The sequence below is a fragment of the Erythrolamprus reginae genome, unplaced genomic scaffold (genome assembly GCF_031021105.1).
Source record: "Erythrolamprus reginae isolate rEryReg1 unplaced genomic scaffold, rEryReg1.hap1 H_26, whole genome shotgun sequence".
In the NCBI taxonomy this organism is placed as follows: Eukaryota; Metazoa; Chordata; class Lepidosauria; order Squamata; family Dipsadidae; genus Erythrolamprus; species Erythrolamprus reginae.
Genome location: NW_027248480.1, coordinates 486,479 through 511,080, shown reverse-complemented (window position 1 = coordinate 511,080; position 24,602 = coordinate 486,479). Strand labels below are relative to the sequence as shown.

The 24,602-nt window shown below is 45.8% G+C and overlaps 1 protein-coding gene across 1 annotated transcript in view; it reads left to right on the top strand.

Annotated features, from left to right (window-relative positions):
* Positions 1-16,187, top strand: part of LOC139155509 (myosin-7-like) — a gene marked incomplete at its 5' end in the record, with an annotated part of 49,066 nt that extends 32,879 nt beyond the window's left edge. The window contains 15 exons of the mRNA XM_070730663.1: positions 669-759; positions 1,595-1,984; positions 2,647-2,773; positions 3,988-4,106; positions 4,215-4,411; positions 6,352-6,535; positions 7,225-7,390; positions 7,470-7,594; positions 9,134-9,442; positions 10,306-10,509; positions 11,140-11,265; positions 11,676-11,951; positions 12,663-12,758; positions 15,200-15,334; positions 16,105-16,187. Of these exons, the coding sequence (XP_070586764.1) occupies positions 669-759; positions 1,595-1,984; positions 2,647-2,773; positions 3,988-4,106; positions 4,215-4,411; positions 6,352-6,535; positions 7,225-7,390; positions 7,470-7,594; positions 9,134-9,442; positions 10,306-10,509; positions 11,140-11,265; positions 11,676-11,951; positions 12,663-12,758; positions 15,200-15,334; positions 16,105-16,128 (2,569 nt within the window). The remainder of the gene's footprint in view (positions 1-668; positions 760-1,594; positions 1,985-2,646; positions 2,774-3,987; positions 4,107-4,214; positions 4,412-6,351; positions 6,536-7,224; positions 7,391-7,469; positions 7,595-9,133; positions 9,443-10,305; positions 10,510-11,139; positions 11,266-11,675; positions 11,952-12,662; positions 12,759-15,199; positions 15,335-16,104) is intronic.
* Positions 16,188-24,602: the final 8,415 nt, after the last annotated feature.

The window sequence follows — 24,602 nt, the reverse complement described above, 5'->3', positions numbered from 1 at the left end:
AGTGGCCAGGCCGAATATAGAAACATAGAAACATAGAAGATTGACGGCAGAAAAAGACCTCATGGTCTACCTAGTCTGCCCTTATGCTATTTCCTGTATTTTATCTTAGGATGGATCTATGTTTATCCCAGGCATGTTTACATTCAGTTACTGTGGATTTACCAACCATGTCTGCTGGAAGTTTGTTCCAAGGATATCTTTCAGACGGGCCACCATACTTGGCAGGAAGGCAGGAATGAGCTAATTAAGCGAGCTAATTGTCTCCTGCAAACTCCCCTCCCCATTTTTCCCCTTTTAGTTCCTCTGGGAGGGGCCAATCACCTTGAGGCCTTACTCCCAAATCGACCCATGTTCCTCAGCTGTTCCCTTCATCTGGCAATTCTACATATACGTAAACTGGGAGCAGGCTCCAGCCATTTGTCTGCCTCACTGATGTCTGACTCTGGAGGCAGCTGATCACTGTCAGACAGCCCTGGCCCCATCTCTGCCTTCAACGCAGAGTACTACTCCAGAACTGGCCCATATTCCTCCCAACTTCCTCACTGTCTGAATCTGCTACTGGGTTCACTAGTTGATGGCAGGTCACAATACCTAGTTAAGGACGTGTAAGATGTTGTCCGTCTCTTTACCGACGGATCTGACCTGGTTTCTTCCTTCCTGATTCACAGGAAAGATTTTGAACTGAATGCCTTGAATGCTAGAATTGAAGATGAGCAATCCTTGGCTGCCCAGTTACAGAAGAAACTCAAAGAGTTACAGGTAACAAAGTCTAAGTCTACATCGGTGTGGTTTCTCTTAAAAAAAATCTAGATCAAAACTAGTAAACAGCATTTTTGGAAAGGTCTAGAATAGGGGTGTCAAATTCAGTTTTCATTGAGGGCCACGTCAGGACTGAGGTTGACCTCGGGAGAATGGAACAGCCTGCCGGGTGGGCGTGGCCAGTTTGACGCCACTCCCCAAATTCTGGCATCTTTCCTCTTCACATTGGGTAGATTGGGCCAAAGCTAACTTGGCCCTATCTTTCCTCTTTGCATTGAGTAGACCAGGTTGGCCTTGTATGCCATATCTAACTACATTGTGGGCCGCATCTGGCCCATCGAGCCCTTGAGTTTGACATCTCTGGTTTAGAATATCTAACATGGTGTCCATAAGTACCAGGATTCTCATTGGTACCATTTTTTGTTTCCACCAATCAGTGGCCATAATATCAAAATCATAAGGTTCTCGTAGGCTGAAGTAGTTGAGAACTTCTAATCTAGTTGGGTTCTACCTAAATTATTGGTTCTCCAGGACATTTTTTTAAAGGCATTTTCGACGTCTTTCTCTGGAAACTTAGGAATTTGGGATTGACGCGGGAGAGCACTGGTTGTAAAATGGCCACCTGGCCTGCAAAAGTCAATCCAAATGGCCACCCATCCAAGAAAAATGTCAATAAGGTGGCCACCTTGCTAGCCTATTCGTTGCCTATGAGTACTGGCCTTGGATTAACTGCCGTCCTCTGGAGATGTCAGATTAATTTTTAGTCCAAATTTAAATTAATTTAAATTAAAATCCACTTTTTGACCTATTAATGTCCTCCTTCTCCCTGACCCAGGCACGGATTGAGGAACTGGAGGAAGAATTAGAGGCGGAGCGCACGGCCCGCGCCAAGGTAGAAAAACAGCGGTCTGAGCTTTCGCGAGAACTGGAGGAGATCAGCGAGCGCCTGGAGGAGGCCGGCGGGGCCACCTCGGTGCAGATCGAGATGAACAAGAAGCGGGAGGCCGAGTTCCAGAAGATGCGCCGCGACCTGGAAGAGGCCACGCTGCAGCACGAGGCCACGGCGGCCACCCTGCGCAAGAAGCACGCGGATTCGGTGGCCGAGCTGGGCGAGCAGATCGACAACCTGCAGCGGGTCAAGCAGAAGCTGGAGAAGGAGAAGAGCGAGCTGAAGCTAGAGGTGGACGACATGGCTTCCAACATGGAGCAGCTCGCGAAAGCCAAGGTCAGACGTTCGTGAAGAAATGGTGGGACCCTCGTTGGAGCTGCCCCTTAGAAGTGGGATGTGGGATGGGTGGGAATCCAGACTTGTGGACAAGGTTGGGTTTTGGAGACGCAGCAGGAGACATGGTGATGATTATTTGGAAGGGGGGAAAGGCCCAAAAGATGAGGAGAATATGAATAGTTCCCACATCTGAACCAGATTTGCTTCTCACTGTTTTGGTTCTTAAAGATCTGAATTTTTTTACTCAACCTTCTTGTTTTTTCTCCCCTTTGAATGTCATTCCATGGTACTTCTCTTTTTTTTAAATCTTGTCATCATGGCATGGTGTGGTTGTAACTTTCATCATCCTCATGTTTGCAAGGATGGTAGGAATTGTTGTTCAATGATTGTCAAGACAAAATGTTTTGTTTCTCCATCCACCCTTCCTTCCTTCCTTCCTTTTCTTTCATCCTTCCTTCCTTTCTTCCTCCTTTCCATCCATCCATCCAATCATCCAGCCTTCCTTCCTTGTCATTCCAACCATCCTTCCTTCCATCTATCTATCCATCCAGGCATTCCTTCCTTCCTTCCTTCCATCCATCCATCATCTCATCCATCCATCCATCCATCCATCCACCCCATATTTAAATCTCTAATTTTTCCATCCTGTCTTCTTCTTCTAGGCCAACCTGGAGAAGATGTGTCGGACTTTTGAAGACCAAATGAATGAGCACCGGGCCAAGTCCGAAGAGTCTCAACGAATGGTCCATGATCTCACCACGCAGCGAGCCAAGCTCCAAACCGAGAACGGTAAGCAACAGAGAACTCTACACATCTTCAAGAACTCTCGATCATCCTCTTGGTCTTCTTTTTCCAAAATTGTCCACTTTGACCAACAAATCTTCACAATCTTTCTTGGAGATAACTAAACCTGAGTTTTCTGGTAACTATAGGTTCTAACAGACCTGCCTGGAGGACACCACTGACCTGGATTTGAAGTTCTAATGGTCAACCCTTTCACCCCACCCTGTGGTCACGTGACCACATGGACGCTCAACCACCATGGTCCATTGGTGGTCATTTTTACCATCCCACGATCCTGTGACCATGTTTTTTAATGACAATCCCCCCCCCCTTTTTTTTACTGCTGCTGCATACCACTGCAAATAATAATCATCATCATAAAATTGAGTCAGCAATAAAGCCTGTTTTATGACCATTATACATATATATGTATATGTATATATGTATGTATATGTCACAAGTTTTTGCTGAATTTGAAAATTAAGGGAGAAAAGGATAGAACTATTTTGGCCTTATTTTGACCTATATATATTTGTTTTCGTAGATTTTCAAAGGTACAGGTATGACGGTCTTGGTATATTCGGGTTTCTTCCCGTGTATAATTTAGAAATTTCTGGTGACATTTCGATGAGGTCCCACTCGTCATCTTCAGGCTGGTGCTTCTGTCTTTGTTCTAATATATATATATATATATATATATATATATATATATATATATATATATATATATATATATGTCACATGTCTTTTTGCTGAATTTGAAAATTAAGGGAGACTAGGATAGATCTATTTCGGGCTTATTTTGGCCTCATCAGCTAGCCATACCCACTGGGGCTTGAACTTGCAACATTGGCCATGTAAGGCAGAGAATTAACCTCTAGGCTACAGTATCCAGTCCCTTCAGTTCTGTACCAGGGAAGGTTCTATTCAACACAAAAAACATGTATGTATATATATATATATATATATATATATTTATATGAAGGTCTTGGAGATTTTTGGCGATGTTTCGACGAGGTCCCACTCGTCATCTTCAGACTGGCGCTTTTGTCCTTGTGCTAGGGCAAACACAAGAACAAAAGCACCAGCCTGAAGATGACGTTGTAAGCCGCCCTGAGTCTACGGAGAAAGGCGGCATATAAATCGAGTGAATGAATGGATGGATGGATGGATGGATGAACTAATTAATTAATTCTCCTTTCCCTATGTTTTTATTCCAGGCGAATTGTCCCGCCAGTTGGATGAGAAAGAAGCTTTGATCAGCCAGTTGACCCGTGGAAAGTTGACGTACACCCAGCAGCTAGAAGATCTGAAGAGGCAACTTGAAGAAGAAGCAAAGGCAGGAGACCCGTGGAGGCTGAGGGACAAATTGAGAGAGAGAGGGAGGGAGGGAGCTAGGCCAAGAACAAGGCCTTGAAACTGTATCTCCGTTCTTCTCCACTTCTAGGCCAAGAATGCTTTGGCCCACGCGCTCCAGTCCGCCCGCCATGACTGCGACCTTCTGAGGGAACAGTACGAAGAAGAAACGGAGGCACGGGCTGAGCTCCAGCGTTCGCTCTCCAAGGCCAACTCGGAGGTGGCCCAGTGGAGAACCAAATACGAAACAGACGCCATCCAGAGAACGGAGGAACTGGAGGAGGCCAAGTGAGTGGCTCCATTCAGTATTGGGTTGCTAGCTGGTACAGTAGCCACTCTATGCACCAGAGCTGCATAGAGTGCGCGCACAATTCTGTGTCGCCATTGTGTGCGCTTGCATGCCCCAGTGCGATTTTTATTTATGTATTAAATTTCTACGCCGCCCTGTTCCTCAGACTCAGGGCGCAGGAAGTAAAATCTTGTGAGAGGATGTGCGCGCGTGTGAGATTTGAGCAATTTTTGCCTTTTGCGTATGCACATAAGCAAAAAAGTCACCGAAATCTCTCTCTCTCTCTCTCTCGTTCTTTTTTAAGATTTTGCTTCCTGTGCATGCGCAGAATTAAAATTTCACCGGGCCCGCGCATATTGTGTCCCTCTACTGCTCCATCCAAGATGGCTTCCTTCTGCCCCATCCCAACTTTCCCCCTTTCTATTTCCCTCGGAAGCTGGGTAGTTTACCCATAGATGCCCAAACGATGGTCCCGCCTCCCAGTTCATCCCTGGGTGTCCATCATCATTATCAGGGGTGGGCAATTAATTTTGCCACAGGGCCGCATGAGAAATTGGGATGGTTTTAGAGGGCCGGAGTAATAAAATTAACTCAGTTCTACCAAATACTGTGTATTATTGGGTAGAACTGAGTTAATTATAATTATAATTATAAATTATAATTTTATTATATATTATAATTATATTATATATTATTATATATTTATTATATATTTATTATATATTTATTATATATTTATTATATATTATATATTATATATTATATATTATATATTATATATTATATATTATATATTATATATTATATATTATATATTATATATTATATATTATATATTATATATTATATATTATATATTATATATTATATATTATATATTATATATTATATATTATATATTATATTGTTCTGCCGGGCTCTCTGGTAGGAGCCTCCCGAAAATTCAAGGGTACAAATTTCAGACACACACACACGTTTGAAAATTCAAAACAATGTTCTTTATCACAAAATGTAAAATAAACTGAGCACTCTTTTTGTATTGCAAAGAGCACTCATCCCAAAACAACCGGCTAGCCTGTACAATTTCCCTTAAGCAGTCATTAAGTACTTAGCTAGCAGCTGTGAAGAAACTTCACACTCCTTCTTCTTCCAATGAAGTGAGACACACACACATACAGACACACACGTTTCTCTGCTTTGGTTTCAAAGGCGTGGAAAAGCAACAAAGTCCAGAAACCAGCAACACAGGATTCCTGACGAACTGCGATCAGATACTCTTCCACAACGGCCAAACCCACACGCTGCTATTTATAGCAGCAGCCCTAATTACTGGAGCCCTACCGAAACACAGGTGGCCTCTTTTATCTCCTGTAATATGTCCTTACTTGGTCTCTTCTACGCATAATTCTGCACTTGCGTGGGTCCAAGACGTCTTCATCCGAATCAAAGGAAGATAATGGAGATTGACTGCCTGGGCTGTGTGCCAAGCCCCCGTCTTCCAAGTCACTCCCACCTTCTTCTTCATCCAAGGAAACTAAACTCTGAACTGACTCTGTCGGCAATAACACAGGTCTATGACATGTTGAAGTTTCCCCTGCATCCACCTCCACATTCCCTGGGGCAGGGGCCGGAGCCAACCACAACATATATATAATATATTATATATTATTTATTATATATATAATATATATTATATTATATTGTATTGTATTGTATTGTATTATGTTATGTTATGTTATGTTATGTTATGTTATGTTATGTTATGTTATATATCTTGAACACCTGGTTCCTATCTAGAAAAGTTGGAGCAACCTCCGTGGGCCGGTCACAGACAGCAGGCGGACCGCATCCGGCCCTCGGGCCGCATCTTGCCCAGGTCTGATCATTATAGTATTGGGGTGGAGCCTGAGTAATATCGGGATGTCTCCTCACCTACCAGGAAGAAGCTGGCCCAGCGGCTTCAGGATGCTGAAGAAGCGGTGGAGGCGGTGAACGCCAAGTGTTCCTCGCTGGAGAAGACCAAACACCGCCTGCAGAACGAGATCGAAGACCTCATGGTGGACGTGGAGCGTTCGAACGCGGCCGCAGCGGCTCTGGACAAGAAGCAAAGGAACTTCGACAAAGTACGTGGGGGAACATGGAAGAAAAAGAGCAGAGGGTTATGGATGGGGGAAAAATCTTACAATGTAGAAAATCCAACTCTTTGGGGAAGATATGGGACCACCAGTTGTCCGTGATTTACAACCACAATTGAGTCCCATATTCCCATTGCTGAGTGAGACATTTTTGATGTGAGTTTTGGCCCCATTTTACCGCCTTTCTTGTCACATTCGTTAAGTGAATAACTGCAGTCGTTAAGGGAAGGGACATGGTTGTTATGTGAATGTGGTTTGCTTGCCGGAAAGTCAGAAAAGGGGATCATGTGACCCTAGGACACCATCATAAATACGAATCAGTTGCCAAGTGTCCAAATTTTGATCACGTGATCACAAGACACTGCAAGAAGTCATAAGACTCTTCTTCCTCCTCCTCTTCTTCTCTTTCTCATCAACCTCATCCTCCTACTTTTCTCCTTCTCCTCATTCTTCTACTCTCCTCTTTCTTCTCTTCTTCATCCCGATCCTTCTCCTCCTCCTCTTTCTCTTCTTTTTCTTATCCTTCTCTTTCTCCTTTCTCCTTTTCGTCATTCTTCTGATTCTCCCCTGCTCCACTTTCTCGTTTTCCTCCTCCTCCATCTCCTCCTCTTCCTCCTTCTCCTGCTCCTTTTCTTCTCCTCCTCTTTCCTCCTTCTCCTCCTCTTCCTCCATCCTAGATCTTATCAGAGTGGAAGCAAAAGTTTGAGGAGTCCCAAACTGAGCTGGAGTCATCTCAGAAAGAGGCCCGATCCCTCAGCACGGAGCTCTTCAAGTTGAAAAACGCCTACGAGGAATCTCTGGAACATCTGGAGACCATCAAGAGGGAGAACAAGAACTTGCAAGGTGGGTCCGTCTCTTTTCACGACCAGAGCCTCCTTATTTTGAGGTCCCGTTTCCAACGTTTTCTTCTCTTTTCGTACAGAGGAGATTTCGGATCTCACCGAGCAGCTTGGAAGCACCGGCAAGACCATCCATGAACTCGAGAAGGCGCGGAAGGGGCTGGAGGCTGAGAAGATGGAGCTGCAGTCTGCTCTTGAAGAAGCTGAGGTGAGAAGTCCTTTGGGCTATGGAAAACCAGCGCCCTCAACTCAAATCCTCTGCCATTTTGTTTTCAGTGGAGTTCCTCTGCCATTTTGTTTTCAGTTGAGTTCCTCCGCTATTTTGTTTTCAGTTGAGTTCCTCCGCTATTTTGTTTTCAGTTGAGTTCCTCCACCATTTTGTTTTCAGTTGAGTTCCTCTGCCATTTTGTTTTCAGTTGAGTTCCTCCGCTATTTTGTTTTCAGTTGAGTTCCTCTGCCATTTTGTTTTCAGTTGAGTTCCTTCGCTATTTTGTTTTCAGTTGAGTTCCTCCGCTATTTTGTTTTCAGTTGAGTTCCTCCGCTATTTTGTTTTCAGTTGAGTTCCTCTGCCATTTTGTTTTCAGTTGAGTTCCTCCGCTATTTTGTTTTCAGTTGAGTTCCTCCGCTATTTTGTTTTCAGTTGAGTTCCTCTGCCATTTTGTTTTCAGTTGAGTTTCTTCGCTATTTTGTTTTCAGTTGAGTTCCTTCGCTATTTTGTTTTCAGTTGAGTTCCTCCCAGCAGGACAATGAATGGCTCCCTGTCACTGGTGCTACCAGTAACCAGCAAGGGCCTGTGCATGCTGGCACAAGATTTGACTTCTGCACATGCACAGGAAGCAAAATGTTGGCAAGGACAAAAAGACAAGGAAGGCTGGTCCAATCCAGCTCTATTCTGACTGACCGATCATCAAGCTTAACAGGGATAAAACAATTGGGTTTATGGTGACTAGTTGGACCATGAGGTCTTTTTCTGCCATCAATCTTCTATGTTTCTAGAATAGAAGCTTTAGTTCCTAACACCATGGGAAATTTGTCTTTTTCCATGGTCTTAGGCAACCCCTGTGTAACAGTCATTCAACCCCCAAAGGGGGTCCTGACCCCCAGGTTGAGAAGCACTGGTCTATGGGAACTGAGTTCCATAACTGAGTTTGACTTATGGCCAAAACTGAGCCCTAGATTTCTGGTGCTAAGCCAGTCCATTGTTACATCAGTTCCTTGTGGTTTTTAAGTTGAATCCCTGCAAGTTGTTAAGCTAGAAACGCAATTATTACGTAAATCTGGCTTCCCGATTGCCATTTGTTCATTGGAAAGTCATTAAAGAGGAAATCACGTGACCCCGGGACACAGCAACTGTCGTGAATATGAGTCAGTAGGCCAACATCTGATCATGTGAATATAGGAAAGCTTCAACGGTCGTAAGCATGAAAACTGGTCCTAGGTCACTTTTTTCAGTGCTGTTATAACTTGGAACATTCAGCAAATGAACTGTTGTAAGTAGAGGACCAGTAGAATTTTAGTTTCTTCCTTGGAAATAGAGGTAGCAACATTTGGGGGCTCTGAAAACCTTGAGAACTTGGTCAGTGTAGACAAATTGGCCGTTGTGATAATCCAGAACATTTCTGGAGGCAACACGTTGGTATCCTAGAGTTCTTGTTTTTATCACGGTCACCATATTGGCTACCCAGAATCTAAGGATTCTCTCTTCCATCTTGTTCTCTCTCTCTCTCTCCGTCCCTCAACCCTCCAGGCCTCTCTGGAACACGAGGAAGGCAAGATCCTCCGAGCTCAGCTGGAGTTCAACCAGATCAAGGCCGAAATTGAGCGCAAGCTGTCCGAAAAGGACGAGGAGATGGAGCAGGCCAAGCGGAATCACCTGAGGACGGTGGACTCGCTCCAAGCTTCCCTGGACGCTGAGACCCGCAGCCGCAATGAGGCCTTGAGGGTCAAGAAGAAGATGGAGGGCGACCTCAACGAGATGGAGATCCAACTCAGCCATGCCAACCGCATAGCAGCCGAAGCCCAGAAGCAAGTGAAATCTTTGCAAGGCTACCTGAAGGTACGGCCTGGTCATTGGTCTGGAGGAGGTCCTCCCTCCTTCCATTTCTTCCTTCCTTCCTCCCCTCCCTCCCTCCCCTCTCCTTCTTCCTCCCTCCCCTTTCCTTCCTTCCATCTTTCCTCCCTCCGTTTCCTCTCTTCCTCCCATACTTCCTTCCCCTTCTTCTTTCCCTCCCTCTTTCTTTCCCCTCCTTCTCTCCCTTCTTTTCCTTCCTTCTTTCCTACCTACCTGCCTGCTCCCTTTCTTTTTATTCTATCTTCCTTCCTTTTTCTTCCCTCCCTCCCTCCCTCCTCTCTTTTCTTCTCTTGTCTTACCTAAGGATTCTTTGTGATTCCCAGCTTTCTTTTCCTCCTTCCTGCTTTTCCCACTTCCTTCCTTTCTCCCTCTCTTCTCCTTCCTCCTCATTCTCTTTTCCTTCCTTCCCTCCTCACTCCTTTTCTCCCTTCTTTCTTTCCTTTCCATCTTCCTTCTTTCTTTCTTTCCTTCCATTCTTCCTTCGTTCCTTCTTTCCTTCTTCTCTTTTCCTTCTTTCCTTCCTTCCTTCCTTCTTTCTTTCCTTCCATTCTTCCTTCTTTCCTTCTCCTTCTCTTTTCCTTCCTTCCTTCCTTCCTTCTTTCTTTCCTTCCATTCTTCCTATTTTCCTTCTCCTTCTCTTTTCCTTCTTTCCTTCCTTCCTTCCTTTTCCTTCTCTCCCTCCCTCCTTTTTTCTTTCTTTCTTTCCTTCCTTCCTCTCTCTCCCTTTTTCCTTCTGTCTAACTTCCTTCCTTCCTCCCTCCCTCCCTCCTTTCCATCCATCCATTTGTCCATCTCCAGTTCAGCTTTCCCCTTGCTGATTCCACCCGTCCATCATCTCCTCTTTCTAGGACACCCACATACAGCTGGACGACGCGGTCCGAGCCAACGAGGACCTGAAGGAAAACATTGCCATCGTGGAGCGAAGGAACAACCTTCTCCAGGCTGAGCTGGAGGAGTTGAGGTCCGTGGTGGAGCAGACAGAACGAGCCCGGAAACTGGCAGAGCAGGAACTCATTGAAACCAGTGAACGGGTCCAGCTCCTCCACACCCAGGTAAGGAGGGTCAGATAGCACGGAAAGAGGCCTTCTCCAAGCTCAGGGATGGTCAGCCACCAAGAGAGAGGATCCTGCTTTCACGAAACTATTTCATGTTCCAAAAATTAAAGAATCTCTTCTCTTCTCTCCTCTCCCTTTTCTTAACTTCTTCCTTTTTCTCTTTTCTCCCCTCTTCTCTTCTTTTCCCTCCTCGGCTTTTCTTCTCTTAACTTTTCCCTTTATTTTTCTCTCCTCTTCCCTTGTCTTTCTTTCTCTCCCTTTTCTTCTTCCTTTCTTTTTCTCTTTTCTTCTCCTTTCCTCTCCCCTTCTCTCCTAACTCTATCTCTCCTTCTTTCTTTTGTTTCCTCCCTTCACTCCTTCCTTCCTTCTTCCTTTCCCTCTCTCTTTCCTTCCTCCTCCTCTCCTCTCCTCTCCTATTCTCTTCTTCCTTCCTTCCTTCTTCCTTTCCCTCTCTTTTCTTCCTCCTCCTCTCCTATTCTCTTCTTCCTTCCTTCCTTCCTTCCTTCTTCCTTTCCCTCTCTCTTTTCTTCCTCCTCCTCTCCTATTCTATTCTCTTCTTCCTTCCATCCTTCCTTCCTTCCCTCCCTCCCTCCCTCCCTCCCTTCCTTCCTCCTTTTCCCTCCACAGAATACCAGCCTTATCAACCAGAAAAAGAAGATGGAATCTGACCTCTCCCAACTGCAGACAGAGGTGGAAGATTCCATTCAAGAATGCCGAAATGCTGAAGAGAAGGCTAAGAAAGCCATCACAGATGTAAGTGAAATTTTTAGCACATCTACTGTTCCTAGAAAGCACTAATTGCAAATGAGGGGCTATATAGAAAGCATTGTTTCTGGGCTGTAGCTATCCAAGTGACCCCCGGATGGCAGTAAAGGAAGTTATCTTAAAAAAAAAAAGATTGACACTCTCTTTACTGCCATCTTCTGGTCACTTCAATGCTTTCAGACCTGGGATGGGTTTCTCTTACCTTCCCTACCGGTTTGAAAGTGCATGCATTGCGTCGGAACATGCACTTTGCATGCACGTGCTATATCCATGTTCTGACCCTCTTTGAGTTTAGGACTAATTTACAAACTCATGCAACAAGTGAAGTCTTTCTCTCTCTCTCTCTCTCTCTCTCTCTCTCTCTCTCTCTCTCTCTCTCGTCCTCTTGAACGGGGCAGGCGGCCATGATGGCGGAGGAGCTGAAGAAGGAGCAGGACACCAGCGCCCACCTGGAGAGGATGAAGAAGAACATGGAGCAGACCATCAAGGACCTCCAGTTGCGCCTGGACGAGGCGGAGCAGCTGGCCCTCAAGGGCGGCAAGAAGCAGCTCCAGAAACTGGAGGCCCGAGTGCGAGAGCTGGAGAACGAGCTCGAAGGGGAGCAGAAACGCAACGTGGAGAACGTCAAAGGGATGCGCAAGTGCGAGAGGCGCATCAAGGAGCTCACCTACCAGGTGAGGAGACGCAGGTTAATCTGACCGGGACAACCCTGGTTCTGAAGCCAATTGGGATAACCCTGGTTCGGAAGGCTTTGTGTGGAGGGATGAGTGGATCAACTGTGGTGCTTTTGAGGCAGCCCTCTAAAACGGGTGGGATGAGGGATTTGAGATGTGTGTGTGGATGGATTGAACTCCATTTTCCCCCTAGAATCTTATAAAATATAATGTTTTGTCCATCCAAAGCAAATTCAACTCTCAGAATTCCAGAATATTCTAGAATAGTGTTTCCTCAACCTTGAATAGGATGAGGGGACTTCAACTCCCAGAAGTCCAGAATACTTTAAAGTAGTGTTTCCTCAACCTTGCCTACTTTTAGTTGGGTGGACTTCAACTCCCAGAACTCCCCTCTCCCAAAGCTCTCCAGCTTAGCTGACCGGAGAATTCTGGGAGTAGGAAGTCTACATATCTTAAAGTACCCTGTGAGTCTAGATTCAGAATCCAGGAAAATTTCCTCTTCTGACTAGAATATAACCATGGTTTACAGAAGGATTTCCTAAAAAAAAAAAGGTCTCCCCTCCCCCCAATTTCACAAATGCTTCCAAATAATTGAGAACTTGTGACGCAGCCCAGGAGGTGATCTTATTTAAACTCGGTGGTATGAACCCACTTTTCTCTACGGCCAAAACAAACCCTGATTTGGCCATCTCGTTCTGTTCCGGTTCCTAGACGGAAGAGGATCGCAAGAACCTGATCCGCCTCCAAGACCTGGTTGACAAGCTCCAGTTGAAGGTGAAAGCTTACAAGAGGCAAGCGGAGGAGGCGGTAAGTAGCGTCCACCTTCCCGTCCTTCTTGGGGCCATCCTGGTTTATCACTCATCCTAGTTTATTTAGCCCATCTCATGATACTGAGCTAGATAAGTTGACTCTCCTTTCCCATCTCGATGGTCACCTCAATCATGGTGACCTAATTTGGGACCAGTGAATGGTGGTTAGTCTTCGACGCTACCGGTGTGCCCTCCGTGGCTATCGTGGGTGCGCACGCATTTGGCTTCTGCGCATGCGGAGCAAATGAAATCTCGCTATATAGAATGCTGGTGAGACCATATTGGGAATACTGTGTCCAGTTCTGGAGACCTCACCTACAAAAAGATATTGACAAAATTGAACGGGTCCAAAGACGGGCTGCAAGAATGGTGGAAGGTCTTAAGCATAAAACGTATCAGGAAAGACTTCATGAACTCAATCTGTATAGTCTGGAGGACAGAAGGAAAAGGGGGGACATGATCGAAATATTTAAATATGTCAAAGGGTTTAAATAAGGTCCAGGAGGGAAGTGTTTTTAATAGGAAAGTGAAGACAAGAACAAGGGGACACAATCTGAAGTTAGTTGGGGGAAAGATCAAAAGCAACATGAGAATATATTATTTGACTGAAAGAGTAGTAGATCCTTGGAACAAACTTCCAGCAGACATGGTTGGTAACTGAATTGAAACATGCCTGGGATAAACATATATCCATCCTAAGATAAAATACAGGAAATAGTACAAGGGCAGACTAGATGGACCATGAGGTCTTTTTCTGCCATCAGTCTTCTATGTTTCTATGTTTGATGTGAGGACACACATGTGAATGGGATTTTGGCGGTTTTCACCTATATTTTTGCTTTCGCGCAGAAGCAAGAAATTGCAGAAATTGCTGAAATCCCGCTCACACAAGATTTGGCTTTCTGAGCATGTGCAGAAGCCAAATCTCATGCGCGGGTGGGTGATTGCGCATCCCAGAATTTCCCACAGGGACAGAGCACTGGACAGCACCAACTGCTGCCCATTGATCGGGACCCTCATCCAAGCCTCCTCTCTCAGCCCCTCAACGTTAATACAGATAGTCCTTGACTTACGACCCCTACGTGATGAGGTCGTTAAGTGAGTCACCCTCAATTTTGTTTTAACTTTTTTTCACTCAGTCATTAAGCAAATCCCACGGTCGTTCATTGAATCCAGTTTCCCCCATTGATTTTTCTTGTGAAAAGTTTTGGGAGAAGGTCATAAATGATGAAGTTGCAGCCCTGTTGTAAACACCTGCCAGTTGCCAAATGCTCAAATTTTGTTCATGTGTTGTTGTTGTTGTTGTTGTTGTTATTATTATTATTATTATTATTATTATTATTATTATTATTATTATTATTTATTGGATTTGTATGCCGCCCCTATCTGTAGACTCGGGGTGGCTAACAACAGTGGTAAAAACAACATGCGACAATCTAATACTAAAACAGCTAAAAACCCTTATTTTAAAAACCAATCATACATACAAACATACCATGCATAAATTGTAAAGGCCTAGGGGGAAAGGGAATCTCAATTCCCCCATGCCTGATGGCAGAGATGGGTTTTAAGGAGCTTACGAAAGGCGAGGGGGGTGGGGGCAATTCTGATCTCCGGGGGGAGTTGGTTCCAGAGGACCGGGGCCGCCACAGAGAAGGCTCTTCCCCTGGATCCCGCCAAACAACATTGTTTAGTTGACGGGACCTGGAGAAGTCCCACTCTGTGGGACTTAACTTGTCGCTGGGATTCGTGCGGCAGAAGGCGGTCCCGGAGATAATCTGGTCCAGTGCCATGAAGGGGGACACTGAGAGAATCAGAATCGGAACAGAGCTAGAAGGGACCTCGGAGGTCTTCTAGTCCAGCCCCTGCTCAAGCAGGAGACCCTTGACCACTTCAGACAAAGGATTGTCCAGTCTCTTCTTAAAAACCTCCGGCGATGAAGCACCTACAACTTCTGGAAGCAAGCTGTTCAGGATGTTGTGGGTATGAGAACCACTCCCACAATGTTGTAAATGCAAGGAAAGTCAAAAAAAATTCAGCCCAATCATAACATTGGTCTTTAAAGAAATGCTTGTACATCGAGGGATTTTTTTTGTAACTCAGATTCATTTTGGAAGCGCCTATGGACAGTCGTAAATATGCTGTATGTCAAGTATCCAATTTTTTTTTTAAAAAATCATGTGACGGTCATAAGTACGAGGACTGGTCATAAGTACGAGGACTGGTCATAAGTGCGAGGACTGGGTGTAAATCACGCTTTTTTTTCATGCATCTCACGGTTTTTAAGCAAACAGTCGTAAGTCGAGGACTGCCTGTAACGTGCCAAATATCTTGAAATGGAATTGGATCCCGATTTGTCTGGAGCATATCGTAGTGGGAGCTCCTCAGAGGCAAATGTTCTCCATAATTTTCAACGCATCCCTTCTCGGTTCTCCACAGGAGGAGCAAGCCAACAGCAACTTGGGCAAATTCCGGAAGGTCCAGCACGAGTTGGACGAAGCCGAGGAGAGGGCGGACATCGCTGAGTCCCAGGTCAACAAGCTGAGGGCCAAAAGTCGTGACATTGGAATAAAGGTGAAGACCTACCCTTAAGCCCAACCATAACCTTAGCTCTACTCCTAACTCTGATCCTAACCCTAGCCCTATCTCTACTCTTATCCCTACCCTTCCCACTAACCGTAACCCTACTTTTACCCCTACCTCTAATTCTACCCCATCTTAACCCTACTCCTACCCTGATTCCTAACCTTAACCCTACTCTTACTCCTACCCCACCTCTACTTTAACTCTACTCCTAACCCTACTCTTCTACCCCGAACACTAGCTCTACCTTATCCCAACCCCTACCTATCTACTCCTACTCCTAACTCTATCTCTATCCCTGCCTCTAACCTTGACTCTACTCCTAATCCAAACCTAGACCTATCTCTACCTTAATTTACCCCTACCCTTAATTTACCCCTCCCACTAACTGTAACCCTACTTTTGCTCCTACCCCTAACTCTACCCCACCTTAACCCTGCTTCTACCCCTACTCCTAATCTTAACCCTACTTTCACTCCTACCCATAACCCTAACCCTCAACCGTACTCCTACCTCTACTCTACTCCTAACCCTAACCTTAACCCTACTCTTATTCCTACCCCTACCGGTACCTCTAACATTATCCCTATCCCTATCCTTAACTTTAACCCTAACCCATCTCCTATCCTTACCCCCCTACCCGTATCCTTATTCCTACCCCAACCGTAACCCTCTTTCCATATTCCTACCTTACCTGTCATCCTAACCCAACCTAGTCGTATCTTTTCTTCCTTTCTCACATTCGCTCTTTTGTTCCCCAGCCGAAAGGTTTGTTCGAGGAGTAACTCCTTCGAAGACCAGATGGCCCGCCTCTCCAAGACCACCCCGCTCGACATCCCCGTGCACCCCCCCAGACCTAAAAGGCCCTGGGGAAACCTCTCCCACATCTCCCAAGCTCTGTATATCAGCATCGCTCCCTTCTCCAAGGTAGAATAAAAATGATGAAACAAATGTTGGCTCATTGATTTAATTTCACGCCTAGGAGTGGGACCAATACACACCCTCTCCTGGCGATTGACCCAAAGTCACCCAACTGGCGTTCATGCTTAAGGGGTGTTCTGTCGGGCTCTCTGGTAGACTCCTCCCAAAAATTCACAGGTACAAATTTCAGACACACACACGTTTGAAAATTCAAAACAATGTTCTTTATAATGAAAACTCACTTAAAACTAAGCCCTCTTTTGGTATAGCAAAGAGCACTCGTCTCCAAACAAACTGGTAATTTGTATAAGCCCCTTATCAGTTCTGTGATACTTAGCTTGCAGCTGGGAGGCAATTCACAGTCCTTCTTCTTTCACAAAGTGAAACACACTTTGCTCTGGTTTAGTTTCAAAGTGGGGAAAAATCAGCACACAAAGGTCAAAGTCAGTAAAGCAGTCACGAAACACAACGATCAGATACTCCTCCACGGTGGCCAAACCCACAGGCTGCTCTTTATAGCAGCCTCACTAATGACCACAGCCCCACCCAACCACAGGTGGCCTCATTTTCTTTGATGATAATCTCTCAGTTGTTGCTGCCAATGCATCGCTCTCCGCATGTGTGGCTGTATCATTAACTCTTGTTCTGAATCCAAGGAGGAGCTAGATAATTGATCTCCTTCTGAGCTGTCTGCCACACTCTCCTCCTCCCTGTCACTCATGTCTTCTTGGCCAGAGGAGCCTTCATCAGCAGATTCCACCGGGGGCAAAACAGGCCTGCAGCATGTGGATGTCTCCCCCACATCCACAGTCCTTGGGGCAGAGCTAACCACAACAAGGGGAGACTCAAATTCACCATCTCCTGAGGCCACGTGATCCCCTTTTGCGACAAGCCAACTAAGCGGCAAAGGTGGATTCCCTTCAGGACCGGATTACTGACAACAACGGCAAGTGATTCACTTAGCGACGGTGGCAAAAAAGGTCGCAAAACAGGGTAAAAAACCCAGATTCCTTTCACAACCACCCATGCAGCTAAGCTGACAACCGCTGCAATTCAGTTAACAATGATGGCAAGAAAAAGCCACCAAACGGGGCAGAACTCCCTTTAAACAGACATATTACGGTTAACCATGGTGATTTTGGTCACAAGTTGCGGTCGTTATGTTGAAGACTGCCTGGATAAAAGTTGACCACATGGCAGGATTTCTTGCTAGCAAATTCCGAACAGACAGACAGACATACAAACACACCCAAAGTGCAACCTTTTATCTTTAAAGAGGCTTTAAACCCAAATTTTTCAACCAGGGACACTTTTATATATATGTATGTATGTATGCATGTATGTATGTATGTATGTATCTACATACATACATACATACATACATACATTCATTCATTCATTAAATTTGTATGCCGCCGCTCTCCGTAGACTCGGGGCGGCTCACAGCAGTGATAGAAACAATGTACAATACAAATCTAATAATATGAAGTTAAAAACCCATAGATTAAAAAACATGCACACAACACACCATACATAAATTATATAGGCCTGGGGAAGCTATTTCAATTCCCCCATGCCTGATGGCAGAGGTGGGTTCTGAGAAGTTTACGAAAGTCAAGGAGGGTGGGGGCAATTCTGATCTCTGGGGGAAGTTGGTTCCAGAGGGCTGGGGCCGCCACAGAGAAGGCTCTTCCCCTGGGTCCCGCCAAACGACATTGTTTAGTCGACGGGACCCGGAGAAGGCCAACTCTGTGGGACCTAACCGGTCGCTGGGATTCGTGTCGCAGAAGGTGGTCCCGGAGATATTCTGGTCCGGTGCCATGAAGGGCTTTATAGGTCATAACCAACACTTTGAATTGTGACCGGAAACTGATCGGCAACAAATGCAGACTGCCGAGTGTTGGTGTAACATGGGCATATTTAGGGAAGCCCATGATTGCTCTCGCAGCTGCATTCTGCATGATCTGAAGTTTCCGAACACTCTTCAAAGGTAGCCCCATGTAGAGAGCATTACAGTAGTCGAGGTGATGAGGGCATGAGTGACTGTGAGCAGTGACTCCCGGTCCAAGTAGAGCCACAACTGGTGCACCAGGTGAACCTGGGCAAATGGGGTGTGGACTTCAACTCCCAGAATTCCCCAGCAGCCATTCCTTCCCTGAAAAAAAACACAGAGTTTGCTCTTCTCTCTCTCTCTCTCTCTCTCTCTCATCCCCCACATCACCTGTCCGTTTTAACCCATTTTTGGGTGGGCTCCAGATGGGGGGGGGGCGAAAGGGCCTGAAAATTGGCTGCCAAGCCGCATTTGGAGATGGAGACAGGCGTGTTGCCTGCTAAGCAGAAAGCGGCTTAAACATGCATATGTACAAATGAGATTAGAACAAACCTGATTAGGGATCACAAAAGTCTCGATACACAAGGAGATTAGGAAAGATGAAAGCGCACGCCGGGGTCCAGATTAGGCTGTCTGATGCTGGATTTCCCGATTAAGCTGATTTAATAGGTCGCCGCTATTAAAACGGGCTTAGGAAGGGCAGGACCCCGTGCCTATTGATAGATATTTTAAATTAATTAAATGGGGGGCAGGGGGAGAAAAACATCGAATGGGCTTTTTTCCGAACGGATCTACTGAACCATGACGGATGTCAGAAATTCAGCCAGGGAAATTTGGGGCTTGGAGGTAAAAAAAACATGTCAGAAAAATCCCCTTTTTCTGAACTTTGCTACCATGCTGGGCATTTAAAAAAAATTATTAGATTTGTTCTTACATTGTTCTTGTTAGTGTTGTGAGCCGCCCTCAGTCTACGGAGAGGGGCGGCATACAAATCTAATAAATAATAATAATAATAATAATAATAATAATAATAATAATAATAATAATAATTTCCAGTCCGGGGTTCAGAAAAAGTGAGCTGAGAGATGCACAGCTCGAGTTAGTGAGTCAAGCCACAGCCTGTGAGGGAAGGCAAACACGGGCAGTTTACTGTTGCAAATTTATTTATTTACTTATTATTAGAGTTGAAAGGGACCTTACAGGTCATCAGGTTCAACCCCCTGCCTGAGCAGGAAATCCTACAGCACCCCAGCCAAATGGAAGTCCAATCTCCTCTTGAAAGTGTCCAAAGTTGGGTAATCCACAACCTCCACTGGCAGGCCGTTCCACTGGTTGATCGCTCTCACTGTCAGGAAATTATTTCTTATCTCCAGGTTGAATCTTTCCTTGGTCAGTTTCCAACCGTTGTTCCTCGTCCGGCCCTCTGGTGCCCTGGAAAACAGTGTGTCCCCCTCCTCTCCGTGGCAACCCCTCAAGTACCTGTATACAGCTATCATGTCCCCCCTAGCCCTTCTTTTTACTAGGCTATCCATGCCCAGTTCCAGCAACCTTTCCTCGTAGGACCCGGTCTCTAGTCCCCTTATCATTTTGGTTGCTCTTTTCTGCACCCTCTCTAGAGTCTCTATATCTTTTTTGAAGGGTGGTGACCAGAACTGGATGCAATACTCCAGGTGTGGTCTGACCAGGGCCTCATAGAGCGGTATTATTACCTCTCTGGTCTTGGAGTGTGTCCCCCTGTTCACGCCTCATCTCTTTCCTTTTTCCTCCTCTTCCTTTTCCAACAAATGGGAAATTAAATATACTGCTCAAAAAAAAAAGGGAACACTCAAATAACCCATCCTAGATCTGAATGAATGAAATACAGTGGTACCTCGGTACTCGAACGCTTCCTTTCTCGTACATTTCTGATAACGAACAAAATTTTCGGCAAAAATTTGCTTCGGTATCTGAACAAAAATTCAGATACCGAACAGCCAGATAAAACTTTGTTCATTATCCGAAATGTAATCCTGGCAGCTTCAGGGGGCTGAGGAGCTCTCTAAGAGCTCCAAGCTGCAGGAAGGGTGGGAGCTGCTGCAATCTTGGCAGCTTCTGGGGGCTCCTTTCCTCATTGCTTCCTCTTATTACCTGTAAGCAGCTTCAAAAACGTTCTCCTTCCCTGTGGCTGCAACAGCGGCGGCTTCCCTTCCAGTAGCAACAGCGCCGGGAACGTCACGTGATGAAGGGAAGCCGACGGAGCCATCTCAGCAGTTGCCGCCCTCGTCGCCAGTGAAGTAGACCAGGACACTCGGGTGAATTAAGAATGGTACGTTTATTCAGCTCTGAGTGGAAAGTGACTTTCAGCAGTACCGTCTGCTTTGCCTGGGAGAAACCGCTTCTTATATACATTTGCGGTTCCCGCCAAAGCGAAAGCCGGCCGCGCCTGAGCCAATCAGGAGCGGCTTCCTTATTTGGCTCAGGCAGCGTTAGAAGAAGAAGGAACAAACCAACTATGATACAAAGTAGCCATTACAGGATACAACACCGCCGCTCCAGCAGCTTCCCTTCATTACGTGACTTCCTGGCGCTCTTGCTACTGGAAGGGAAATTGCCGCGTGTTTCAGCCACAGGGAAGGAGAAAGTTTTTGAAGCTGCTTACAGGTAATAAGAGGAAGCAATGAGGAAAAGAGCCCCCCAAAGCTGCCAGGATTGCAGCAGCCCCCACCTTTCCTGCAGCTTGGAGTAGCGAATTTATTTATCCCATTGGAAATAAAGAAAATAGTTTTAATTGGTTCCCAGCGAGTTAACAGGGGCTGGGAACCAATTAAATCCATTTCCATTATTTCCTATGGGATAAATAAATTCGGTACTCGACCAAATCGGTTCTCGACCACACTTCTGGAACGAATTGTGGTCGAGTACCGAGGTACCACTGTATTCTCATTGAATATTTCACTTGCACAACTATTCCATTTGCACAACAGCATGTGAAATTGATTGTCAATCAGTGTTGCTTCCTAAGTGGAGAGTTTGATTTCACAGAAGTTTGATTTACACTGAAATTATATTCTGTGGTTTAAGGACTCCCGTAATCCCTTGCGCGATGGCATCTGGGCTAGCGGATGGAGCTAGCAGAGCGTTTTAAGGGCCAGACGCCATTTCCTGTCGCCAATGAGGAGTTTTGTTTGGGAAAACCCTAAACCCTTTTTTAAAAAATCCTTTTAATATTTATACTGCTGTTGAAAGAGGGCTTCAGAATGCATAAGAATATAAGAACCTAAGAAGAGCCCTGCTGAATCGGGCCAAAGCCCATTGAGTCCAGCATTCTGTGTCACACAGTGGCCCCTCAATTGTCCATGGGGATCTTGAGCAGAAAGAGAAGGGAAAACCCTCCCTTGCATTTCCTTTGGCCTCGTTCTCACAATCTTCCTCATCATGATCCGGTTGGGGTGGAAAACTGATCAAGGAGAGATTCAACCCAGAAATAAGGAGACATTTTCTGACAATGAGGACAATCCACCCATGGAACAGAAGTTGCCTTCAGATGTTATGGGAGGCTTTCAAGGAGAGACTGGACTGCCATTTGTCAGAAATAGGGTAGGGTCTCCTGCTTAAGTGGAGGGGGGGTTGGACTGGATGACCTACAAGGTCCCTTCCAACTGTGTTCATCTGTTAATCTGCCTCTCTGTGAGGCAGCTTTAACATTGTGGAGCCGGTGCGGCAGAGAGGCACCGGAAACCATTAAAAGGGATCCGAGCGAAGTTTCCAATCGGGTGGAGATTTCAACGCAACACTTTCAAAAGCTCAGCTTCTATCCGTCCACCTGTCTGCCCACCAACCAGCGTTCAATTCACGATGGGACGAGAGGCTTTACAATCAGCAGGTGCACCAAATCTTTGGAAAATTACAAAGGGGGTGGAGGGGTGGAAGGTGGGTAAAATGAGGACCCGGATTGTGGGGGTAATACGCTGGCACTGTTAAAAAGTGCCATTGCTAACATGTTGTAAGCCGCTCTGAGTCTAAAGAAAAGGGCGGCATTAAAAAATTAAATTAAAAAAATTAAAAAATTAAAATAAAGTGAAATTCATTAAACCACCTTTGATCTCTCAATATCCTTTTTATAGCATAGTGATGAAAACCAGAGACAATATTCCAAGTGTGGTCTTACCCAGGCTTGATAAGGTGGCGCTAACCCTTTACCGTGTTCTTAATTCAGAGTAGGAGATACAAACCCCTGTAGAACGGGGATTCAAATCAAACTGGCCCGGTTCTATTGCATATCTATGCTCCAAAGTACCAAGAGTGTAAATAAAGCAAGAAAAGAACCAATGGAAACTTATTGAAGAGAGAAGAACCTGGAACTAAGGAGAAATTTCCTGACAGGGAGAACAAGGAAGGAAGAGAGAAAGAGATGGAGAGAGAGAGGGGGGGGAGGGGGGAGAGAGAGGGGGGTAAGGGAGAGAGGGAGAGAAAGAGAGAGAGAGAGAAAGAAAGAAAGAAAGAAAGAAAGAAAGAAAGAAAGAAAGAAAGAAAGAAAGAAAGCGAGCGGACAAAATTTGAATAAGAAATATCAGCTACTGAGATTACAAACTGTTCTGCCGGCGTATTTCAACCGCCTGTAATTACAGGGTAATTAGTCCAGGAAGACACACACCACACGATAAAAGGAAAACCCCAAAGTTTTTATAAACAGAAAAACAGAAACAGCTCCCTTTTTAAATGTCAAAGGGATTTTCTGGTACACACAAGGCACAGGTGAAATGCAATCCAATTGCTCACCCAATAACTGGGAAATTGAGTCCAATTCTAAAGTCCAGAGAGTCCACACACAATCTTGAACAGCACAAAAAACATGATCTTGACGAAACAATGAATCAGATAAACTGCCATGAGGCTAAAACACCAAGCTGCACTTTTATCTGTAGCACTAATTACAGCAGCCGCACCCAACCACAGGTGGCCACATTTTCTCTTGTAATAATCCTTCAGTTGTTGTCTCCCATGCATCATTCTACGCATGTGTGGATGTGTTATTAATTCTTATTCAGAATCCAGGGATGATACAGATGATTGATCTCCTCCTGGGCTATCTGCCAAACTCCCCTCTTCCCTGTCACTCACGCTTCCTTGGTCACGAACGGAGGCCGCGTCGGCGTCGGCATCTTCAAGGGACCAACAGCCGGTCCTTCTCGGCACTGTGTTGCTGCAGCCTCTGAGGCCGCCCACTGTGGAGATCCCCTCAACCGAACGGAGGCGGCAATGCAGCGCCGAGAAGGACCGGCTCTTGGTCCCTTGAATCCGCCACCGCTTCTGTTCGTGCCAGGGGGTCTCCGCGGGGTCTCCAAAGCTTCCGCCCACCGCAGAGATTCCTTTGCCCGAATGGAGGCGGTGGCGGCAGCGGTGGCTTCGAAGCTGTCCCCGGGTCGTCGTAACGACAAAACGTCGTACGTCAGGGACGACATAACTCAGGGACTACCTGTATGTATAATATGCACTGTGTTAGAGTGTCATTTTGTGTCATTTTGGTTGGTGGTGTGCCCTAGAATTTTGTAAATGTAAAAAATGTGCTGCGGCTCAAAAAAGGTTGAAAACCACTGCTCTAGGGTGGAGCTCCATTTTTGCCACCCCACTGCATCCCCCCCCCATCCGGGCAGTAGCCCACCTTGGCCGCGCACCATAGGTTTGCCATCCCGGTTCTTCAGAAAGGGGTTGGGCTAGAAGACCTCCCAGGTCCCTTCCAACTCTGCGATTGTATTAGCCTGTCACGTTGCACAGGCTCATTTACACATACACACACCGTCCACACACGTGTTTTCCCAAAGCCACCAGAACGCCTGCCCCTCTTTCAGGATAACAGTTGTTTCAATGTCCACTTTATACTGACTAAGTGGACTTTATGTTCGCGGAACCGAGCCAATTCCCCCCCTCCCTCCCCACCGCCTCCACCTACCAGCATCTCCTACCCGGCTAGTTTCAAGCCCGAAACAAAAGTTGCCAGGTTGCCAGATCATTAATTGCCAACACACACACACAAACACACACACACTGCTCCAGCTATTCCTTAATTCCCTTTGTCTCAATATAGAAAGGATAAGATTCCAGGACGGCAGCCAAAAGTGGGAAGCTGTCAGCAGCAGCTGAGCGTGAAGAGAGATATTTCCCAGAGCGACAGAATGTCACATTCCAAGTTTTCTTTCGGGTGTGTGTGTGTGTGTGTCCTGCACCAGTGAGCCCGCCCCCTCACTCCGTTCCTCATCCGAGATGGGGGTCCCACCCCCGAGGAATTTTACAGTTCCCCAAAGATACAGCTAAACTCCCCGTGTTTGTTTGTTTGTTTGTTTGTTTGTTTGTTTGCTTGCTTGCTTGCTTGCTTGCTTGCTTGCTTGCTTGCTTGCTTGCTTGCTTGCTTGCTTGCTTGCTTGCTTGCTTGCTTGCTTGCTTGCTTGCTTGCTTTCTTGCTTGCTTGCTTGCTTGCTTGCTTACTTACTTATTGGATTTGTATGCCGCCCCTCTCCGCAGACTCGGGGC